Source organism: Myiozetetes cayanensis, unplaced genomic scaffold (genome assembly GCF_022539395.1).
Source record: "Myiozetetes cayanensis isolate MyiCay16 unplaced genomic scaffold, myiCay2020 scf17, whole genome shotgun sequence".
NCBI lineage: Eukaryota > Metazoa > Chordata > Aves > Passeriformes > Tyrannidae > Myiozetetes > Myiozetetes cayanensis.
In genome coordinates this window covers 15,896,276-15,906,069 of record NW_026087378.1, presented here as the reverse complement: position 1 = coordinate 15,906,069, position 9,794 = coordinate 15,896,276, and the positions used below count along the sequence as shown (strand labels likewise).

The 9,794-nt window shown below is 52.3% G+C and overlaps 1 protein-coding gene across 1 annotated transcript in view; it reads right to left on the bottom strand.

Annotated features, from left to right (window-relative positions):
• Positions 1–1,290: 1,290 nt before the first annotated feature.
• LOC126638567 (protocadherin gamma-B5-like) overlaps positions 1,291–9,794 on the bottom strand; it is a 56,090-nt gene continuing 47,586 nt past the window's right edge. The window contains 2 exon segments of the mRNA XM_050312556.1: positions 1,291–2,673; positions 6,769–6,857. Of these exon segments, the coding sequence (XP_050168513.1) occupies positions 2,447–2,673; positions 6,769–6,857 (316 nt within the window). The 3' untranslated portion in view covers positions 1,291–2,446.

Below are 9,794 nucleotides of genomic sequence, written 5' to 3'. Positions count from 1 at the left end.
ACACCACCAGACCACCACAAGAGCAGGCCTGGGGGACATAAGATTTGGGGTGCCCCAAGACCATCCCCACTGCTGGAGCCAGGCTGGGGCTGATCCCTCCCACCCCCACCAGAAGCAGCAGAAACAGGATGGACAGGCCCCATCCATGCCTCCCTCCTCCCATTGGAATAAACACCATTTATTCAGAAGAAACCATTTTATTATTTTTTTTCCCAAAGAAAAAAAAGCAATATAAATATTAGAGTATAAAACTTGCGTGTAACACATCGACATTGGTCTATATGGGTATAAGAAGGATATAAGCATATATATAATATATAAGTATAATTCAATATTAGACACATTGAAAGGGCAAACGTATTTTCATTTCACGTACACTCGGAGCACAGACCACATGGAAAGAAGATACAGAGAAAATTGAAAATACTGATGTCCACAAGTTAGTTACTGCAATTAAAAATAACACGCCACTAAATACACAACACTCACTACGCTACCTTCAGATTGCAGATTAAAAAGAAAATATAAAGACTACAATTCAGCTACAGCATTTCTAGAGGGGGGAGAGATGGCAGCTGCAGGGGACAGGGTGGGAACCGCTCCCAGTGCAGCCAGAGCTGGAGGTGGCTGGATCCGGGTGAGACACGGAGGATGCTCCTGCTACTCTGGGTTTGGGGAGGGGGCTGGGGTAGGGTGAGCCTGGCTGAGAGGGCTGGATCTGCTCGGGTGAGTTATGTTAGTGATTAAAAAAGGAAAAAAACAACACACACCCCCTGGGAAACTCGGTGGGGCCCCTTCCTGGCCACTCCACAGCCCCTCTCCTCACTCTGGCTACACAAAGCACCCCCTCTGCCTCCCTGGAGGGCTCAGAGCTGCTTTACTATGGGAAGCTGGCCTGGTGCAAGGATGATGGGCACGTGAAGAAACTCTATTCCTCATCTTTTGATTCTCTTCATGGGGTGGAAAGCCCAAAGCCAGCGGGAGCATCACCTCCTCCAGGCTGGCCCCACATGGTCCCATTTGACACTCCCTCAGTTATTGTCCCTAGTTTTGCAGCATCACCCCCTGCTTTTGGGTCCCTTCTCTGAACCTGGTCCCCAAATGCCACCAAAACAACCATCACTTACTCAATCACCAACTCTGCACCAAAGCCATGCACAGGCAGCTTTGCGGATCCCACCCCTTTGGGCGAGACCCCCCAAAACAACCGCCTTGAAAAACTGCCTTATCACCCCAAATTACGCTTTGGGGCCCAAACAAGAAGCAAGGAGTTTCCCCACCCCGCCTGACCCACCCCACCCCCTCCCACCCCTTCCCTCGAGGCAGCCCCGGCGCGGGGGCTCGGGCGGCTGCCGGCGTGTTCACACCACGCTGCGTGGGCATGCGAGGACTTCTGTGGGTCCGTGGAGCTACTGCGCTAGTGCAGGTGTGAGGTGAGGGACGTGCATGCAGACACTGTGCAGAGACGTGAAGCATCGTCCCCGTGTGTCCCCTCAGGCGGGGACCTGGCCAGGCAAGCGCCTGGCCGCAGGGGAGCGAGGCTCTCTTAGCCTTAATTCCATAAGAACATCGACTGTACATATAAATATTTACTGCAAAGAAGGTTTGAGATGTGTCTGCTCTTCGGAGACCCCTAGAACCGCCGGGGCAGCTGCCGCACACCTCGGCAATGCTCCTTATAGAATTCCCTGCTCCTCAGACATCAGGAGGGCTTTTTACTTTCTCGTATTTCAGGCCATTAGTGGTTACGCTTTAAAAAAAAAATCCAAACAAACAAACAAACAAAAAAATGTTTAGGATGCAGCTTTGCCATATTCCCTTTGACTCATGCAATATAAACACTTTTTTTTTTCGTTTTCTGGGTGACAGGTAAGCAGGAACTGAAGCACTCCCTACCAACTTCCAAATTCCCAAATCCATCACTATCATTAACTTGGCGGGGGGTGAATTTTACGAATGGAAAATTTAAGAGCGAAGAACTGGAGCGTGGGCTCTAAGCTAAGAACTTCCTTTTCCGTTCCAAAAAGAAAAAATTATTGAAGGGCTATATAAATTAAAATTATTTACATTGGGCAAAGCCAAGCACAAAGCCTTAGCCTTGGGAGCAAATCGGATCCAAAGACGTGGCAAAAGACCTTCCGCCCTTGCATATTGTAATACCCGAGGGATCGTATAAAACATTATTCACAGGGCACTTGTTTGTGTTCGGTTCAGCTTTCAGATTGGTTTCCATCACGAGGTCTAAGAGCAGCGAGTCCCTGCTCCCAGACCTGATGATGACGAGATACATTCGCAGCATTTCCTACTTTCGCATCACAAAAAAAAAAGATTTAAAAAAAAAAAAATAATAATTCACATTCGTCCTCCGGCCTGGGCTGTGGCTTTTTTTAAGGGGAGTGCTGGAGCCGGCTGCCCTGTAGCTCTAAGGTCTCCTTCTTCTTCTTCTCTATTTCTTCTCCTTCTTCCCGGATTTCTTCTTGTTGCCTGCGGCGGGGGCGGCGTTCTTGGCGTCGCGCTTGCCGGCGGCGTTGGTGAGGGTGGCGTTGCTGCCCGGGATGTAAACGTTCTGCCGGTAGTCGGGGACGTGCTGCAGGGTGAACTGGGGGCCGTAGCGGGCGCTCAGCCCCATTGTGCCATTCCCGCCGCCCAGGGTCGAGTTACCATCAGCAGCTTCTGTGGGGGACGCCAGAGGGAGGGGGGCGAAGAGAAGGGCGTGTTGTTAGAGCCGGCCGGAGCCCACCCCAAGCCCCAGCAGCCCCCCGGTGTGTCAAACTGTCAAACCGGGGTGGCACCAACCATGTGCTGGGGAGGGTGGCACAGACACCCCCTGCCCCCCTGAAATTGCCCAAACATATTGTGCAGTCACAATCATTAGTAATGCACTAAGGGAAATCCGATATTTATTTATTTTTCCGCCTCATTTAAGGCCCTGCCCCCGGTGTTTCTCCAGCCAGGTTTATTCAGGGAGCAGGGCACGGGAGAGGAGAAAGAAAATCCCTCCCCCTGCAATACCGCCAAATGGCTGTAGGAAGCCGAGCACGAAGGAGATCGATGCCAGAGAGCGGCTGATGGTCCAGATCTGGGGGCAGGGGGAGGGGAAGGCAGACTCATTCCTGTCGCTATGCAAAGCTCCAGCACGGAGAGAGAGAAAGCAGGAGTGGGGAGGGGCTCAGGGCCCCCCCGGGATGCCGGGGCTCTGCTGGATGGTGGAGAGCAGATGGAGATGAGGGGATGCACGGAGGCAGGGGGAGAAACGAGAACGGGGGGATGGTAGGGCTCAAGTGATGCTGTTGCCACGAGCTGCTGCATGATCTGCTCCGGTGCAGCTGCCTGTGCATGGCTCAGGGTGGGATCCTTGCACAGCCCTGCTCAGAAATGATTTGCTAAAACCCAGTCTCTGTATCAACGGTTCCTATCTCAGCCTTTAACTTTCTCATGCTCATGGCCGTGGACAGGCTCCCCTGGGAGGCTGGAAAGACCCAGCAAGGCCACCCAAAGAGCCCAAGGCAGAGGTCAGGAGTGCTGTTCCCCCCTTTAACAGGCAGAGAGACTAGGAATACAGAGAAAACAAAGAGCAGAGATGGTGTTTCTTGTCACTTCAGACCAGCTCTGTGCACGCCTCCATGTTGCCTTTACTTTTCCCTAAGCAGATGGAGGTGGCTAAGCTAGCTAGAAAGCTGGACAAAAAGCTGGACCACATCCCACCAGCCCCCTGAAACATGGCTGTGTATGAAGCAACTGCAGTTTGAAAAGTTACAGCTGCTCTGTGGGAGCAGGAGGAGGGGAAAACATAGCGAGGCAGAAAACAGGCAGGATATTCTGCACTGGGGTGGGGGGACGTGGTGCACAAACACAGGGACCCAGCGTGGGGAAATGCCACTTCCCTTTCCCCTGTGGAAGAATTCACTGCAGGAGAGTTTTTCCAGAGTCTCCATTAAATGGGTTCCAGATCCAGCAGGCCTTTGAAGACCTTGGGCTGGGGAGATGCATGTCTATAAGCAGGAGCTTATTTCATTAACAACCAACTTAACACCACGCCCATCGGGGTGTTACAAATGACCCCCATGGGATGAGATGACTGAGATGTGCAGGGACCATCTCACAGGTGCACTACAGACTCCAGCCATGAGGAAGATTGCTTTTTCTGGACTCTCCTAGCTGGAAGCAGCCCAGTTAGAGGCTTGGTGAACTTGGAAACTTTCTGTTCCCCGGCTATTGCTGCCCTGTGTCCCCCCTGGGCCATCTCAGATGACCAGGGCTCTGAGCAGGGAGCAGCTGGGGGCTGCCAGAACCATTCAAGTCCTCATGAATTAATTTGCAGTCTCAGCACAGCTTTCACCAGGGAGAAAAAGCCACTGGTGAAGTTCCCAGCCTGCCCGTTGGTGCCGGGTAAGGGCGAAGGGCTGTTTCTAGGTAACACTGACATTAAGGCTGAAAAGAAGAGAGAACAGGAACAATAGAGGGTTATAAATGGGCACCGAGGTGCTCTTGCCAAGCAAGGAACTTCAGCTCTTGTTGCTGGAAAGGTCATGCTCAGCCTTTACCAGCAGCCAGACATTGTCCCAAACGGTCCTGAGGAGGGAAACAAGAATTTCGGCTTCAGCAAAAATAACCAGCTCAGGGCTCCGTCACCCAGAGGCAGCCCTGGAGCACATGCTGTTGCAGCTGCTGGTGGGGCTTTCAGGAGACCCCAATTTAGTGTGTCTGCCCTGCCTGAGGGAGAGAAAGATCTTCTCTTCCCGCTGGAAGCCAGAGTATTTTAAGGACAGGATGTCTGCCCTTCAGTGTCTGGTGTCCTGGAGCATCTGTGCTCCTTGGGATGTCTTAGCAGCTGCCTCTGCCCATTCAGATTGCTAAAAGCACTGGCTTTTCATGTCATTCCCAGCTGCAAGGGAGGAAAATCCAAATGAAGGATGCCCAGGAAGGAAGACAGAAGCCCTACAGCAGACCTGGGGGGAAATCAGCTCCCCAGGTACTCTGACTTAGGAGGGCGATTTAAGCATTTATTCCTTGGAGCAGATGGATCACACAGGCTTGGCATGGCAGTACCAGCTCTGCCTCTTGCTGAAGAGAAGGATAACACCTGGCACAGGGTAGGGATGCGTCCAGGGCATCACTTGTGTCACTGTGTGTCCCACCTGCCACGTCTGAGCTCTAACAGAGAGCTCAGGGGGTGACAGTAAGAGATAAGGATCATTTAAATAGCCAGGAAACATCAGCCAAGGATGGGCAGCACAAAGCTTAATGGGCAATTAGTGCTGCCCCTAATCAATGCCTGCTCCAATCAACACCATTGGCTTAAAGAGAGAGCAGGAAGAGGGGACAGAGAGCAGGGGTAACATGAAAACACTGTGCTAGTGGAAAAAACTTGTGCTGTGTCCCCATCTGTCCATCCATCCAGCCAGCCAGCACAGAAAGGAACGAGCAAGGGCAAGAAAAGGATGGATAAGGAAAAGCCATTATCTAGGGGATGGATCTGATTTACATCAACCCCCTGGGATGACTGAAGCCGTGGGAGAGGTTAGGACTGTTTGAGACTTGTGGACTGGGGGAGATTTGCTGAAATAGGGCCTGGGGCTCCGAAGAAGTCGGTGCTTAATCTGGAAAGGACCCTCTCAGCTCTGATCCTGGGGACTGCTGGAGCAGCAGTCGGAAAAAAACAGCTTTATTTGCCAGGAAGGAGACCGGATCTGGAGGCCCTGGGTGATGACAACCACGTGCAACCCCAAAGGCTATTTTTCCATGGTCTTTTTTTCAGAGCAAAGACACATTTTCACATTGTTTCTTTCCCTTGAGTGTAAACAACTCCCTTGCCCCAAACCTTTGTCCCCTTCCCCAGCCAGGGCAGCTGTCTCCAGGCTGCCTGGTGTCTGAGGAGCAGCAAAGTTCAGCTGCAGCAGCTTTCCAAGAAAGCAACACCAAAGCCATCCCTCCTCCCTCAGATTCTTTCCCTCCCAACAGCTCAAAGGAAGCATCCTAAGCATTTTGCACAGGCTGTGCTGTTGCTTCTATTTTTAAATCAAGGGGGGGAAAGACTTGGAAGTATTTATAAATAAAGGCTGTATGAAAACCAGCCTCTTTATCCATGGTGCTGCACGGAGTGGTAATTGTACTTGTTTTACACAAAGCCATGGAGACTGTGGGTGTGTGGGAACACCCTCCCTGCCCACCACTTCCACACAGCCATAAACCAGAACAAACCGACCCAAAACGGCCCCAAACCTCCCCCGCTGTGACTACAACTGCAAAGAGGCAGCAGCAGCCAGTGGAGAAAATGGCAGTGAGTTCATGGGCTCAGTAGAGGAACCTGGAGAACTCCTCTGGACACAGGGTTTGTTGGGAATACTGAGTCAGGCATTTACTGTTTCCTCGGCCCTGCCACATGCAAGACTTGCAGCCTTCCTACCTCCTCACCCCACAGCAACACAGCAGTTTAATTTAGTGTGACCTTCTGGAACCAGGTAAGTTCATAAAAGATCACCTCATGTAACACAACCACATCACGAGCCAGATGACGACCTGTCCACTACACGGGAAATAAAGTTTGAGTGGAAGAGGTGTCCCTGTGTACAGCAATCTGCCTGAATCCTTCCCCACCCCTCTCCTCTGCAGGGTAACACAGACAGCAGTGCTTTCCCACCAGCTCTGGGATCTGCTGAAGGATTCTTGAAGCCAGACAAACCAGTCCCATCTTATCTAACAGTGTGAACCCGAGATGCCCCTGCGAGAGCAAGTGTCGTGGTTTTCCCACACGTGATGGACACCAACCGTTTGCTGAAGCCAGGATCATGGCTTGGAGCACCTCCGTGTCAAACTGGTTGTTTGGCCAGGCTCCAGCTTCCTCTCCATTCTGGGACCTTTGGGAAAAGAAAACAATCAGCAAGTTACTGCAGTTCAGTTTGGAGGAGCGGGTTTGTGTCCTCTGCGTGCTTCAAATCCTTCTGTTAAATAACACTCAGGAGGTAAGACCCTTTCAGAAGTGTCCATCCCTCGCTGGGCTTTTGAAGAATAACCACAAAAAGCACCTGGGGACTCAGTAATGCTTCCACAGAAACACCCACCTAACTCCTGCTGACTTCAGAGGCTACAGCCAAGCACCTCCTCACCTCAAAATCCCACCAATACAGAATCACAGAGAATGGGTTGGGTTGGAAGTGAACTAGAAGATCATCTAGTTCCAATGCCCCTGCCAAGGGATATAATGTAATCCCTTCCCAAAAATACAATGCAATACTATAAAGATATGTCCTAAATCCCTAGAGGTGTATGCACCCTTAACAACGAGATCCTCTGTTCATTTTGCAGGCTGTGTGAGTGGATGCACCTTTCAGGCTACAGCTCCATTCTGCAGCTTCATTTGTAATACAGAGGGGGAGAAAACCCTGTGGCACGGTGGGCTTTGGGATCATCATGGAGCCAACTGCCCAGCACCACAGAACGTGCTCTGAACAGAGCCCAAGATCAGCAGATGTTGGCACCAAACAGTCCTGGGGAGGCTGGAGCAACAGGGAGAGGAGAGAAGGAAGTGGACACCTGCCTTGTTTCCCTGGGACTGGTTGATAGCAGTGCTGAGCATCACAGATCCGCCTGGGAAAACTCAGGGGATGCTGTCAGGCTTTGGCTAAGGAGGTTTTGTGACTGAGGTTACAATCAGCAGTCTGTGTGCAGTCTAACAAGCCCTGCTTTCATGTTTGCCAGGTGTCAGCTGTGCTCAGCCACTGCTCACTGGTCAGGGCTGTGCTCACAGAGCCCCTCCAGAGCCCTCCCCACTTCCTATACATCTCACCAGCTTCCTGGGTCCCCCTCTGCTCTGTCCCTAAGTGACCTCATCACTCAGAGCACCCCTCCCTCCTCTCCCAGCTCAGTGCTCTGACCACCTACAGCTCTTGCCACCCACTGGGATCCCAAGATTTGCCCCTTGGCTGTGTGCTGTCTTCCTTGGAATGAGGGTTGCTGTGCTCTTGCCTATCAGAGCTCTCCTGAAGTGAGATGGAGGGCATTGGAAAGCCCATTTCCTAGGAAAGTGTTCAAACCACCAGGCTGCAAGGCACAGAAGTGGCCCCCTCCAACTCTGTGGTCCCAGCTCTCTTATGCCCAGGAACTGCCAGACCCTGAAGCACTGCTCAGACCCAATGCCCTGCTCAGACCCTGACACCCTCTTCAGACCCCAAAACCCTACTCAGACCCTCAGTTCCTGCTCAGACCCTCAGTTCCTGCTCAGACATGCTGAAGCAGCCAACACCTCCAGCCCTGAGATCTCCTGCCTGAGTGCTCAGCACCCCACACGTTGCAAATGCCACCACAGGCAGTGTTGGTGCCAACTCAGTGCCATGTGCTGGGCAGTAGATGGGCTCCTCACTGCCACGCTGAGCATCCCACTGCCCTGGTGCCCCCCTCTGCCTGTGCCTGCTGCAGCCCTCACACACAGAACAGGCTTAGTGTGGACATTTTGGAATTGGGATGGACCCACAGGCACATCCTTGAGGCTGTATCTGCCACAGGGACCTTGCAGCATGGGCAGCTCCGTGCCCAGTTGCATCAAAGCTCTGCATAGAGAGAAGCCTTGAATGCACACATTTTTCCCTGAGCCTGTGAAATTCTCCCCTGTGAGGGTGGGCAGGCCCTGGCACAGGTTGCCCAGAGAAGCTGTGGCTGCCCCTGGATCCCTGGAAATGTCTAAGGCCAGGTTGGACAGGGCTTGGAGCAACCTGGGCTAGTGGAAGGTGATCCTGCCCATGGCAGGGGCTGTGGAAGAGATGATCTTTAAGGTCCCTTCCAAGTCAAAGTGCTCTGGGATTCTATAATATATATTCAAACCCTCTCTGAAACACAATATCCGACTGTAAGGGGGGAGGGGCAGCTGTCACAGGTACTCTGTGGAAAATCTTGTCTTCAGCAACCTGTCCAAAGACATGCAGGACCTGTGCCAGAACCACAGAAACCTTCTGTATCCCCTGGCTGATCCATCTGCAGCCGCTGCGCTCACACCCCTTCATCTTTAGAGGATGCAAATAACCACTCATGGAGCAGAAGCTGCCCCGGCATGACCCTGCTAGCAGCATCACTCCTGAAATACCTGCTGTCTGCCACATCCTAGGGCATCCTGAGCAGTATTTATATCCCTCCTGAGCCCTGTGTGTGGTGGCACAGTTTCAAGGAGGCCAGAAGCGAGGCGTGCCCGCCTCCCAAATTGACTCCAGCGCCTACGTGACTGTGGGTGCCGAGGCTCCTCGGCTGTGGGTCTCTCTGCCCTGCACTCAGTGTCCTGCCAGTGCCGTGCAGGCAGTGAGGACAAGGTGGGGACAGCCCTGGGGCTGCAACGACCTGTTAATGTCACAAACAGGGCTGGGAATAGAGCCCCGGGCTAGATCCAATAAAGGGCTTAGGAACCTACACTCCATGGCAAACGACAGCTCATTCAGTCACCAGTTAACCCCAGCAGCTCTTGCCCCACCCCCCTGCTGGAAGCTGAGGTTCCCAGGTTTTTCAGGGCTACACAAAAGCTGTCCAGAAATGACCCTGAGCCTCCTAGGTGCTGGTCCTGGCTCTGGAAGCTTCCCCAGTGTGATGGTGGCACTCACAGATGGGGGAAGAGAAAGCAAAAGGAAGTGCCAAATACATTTTGGGATTTTTTTTAAATATAACATTCCGGTGGTTTGAACTCTGTTTTGAAATTAGAGGCCCAGGTTGAATTCTCTCTTTGATGTGGCATCACATTTTCCACCTCCCAAAAGACTTTTCTGTCCTTTCCCACCCCTCCTTCAGGTAACAGGCTTCCCTGTATAGAAGTTCTT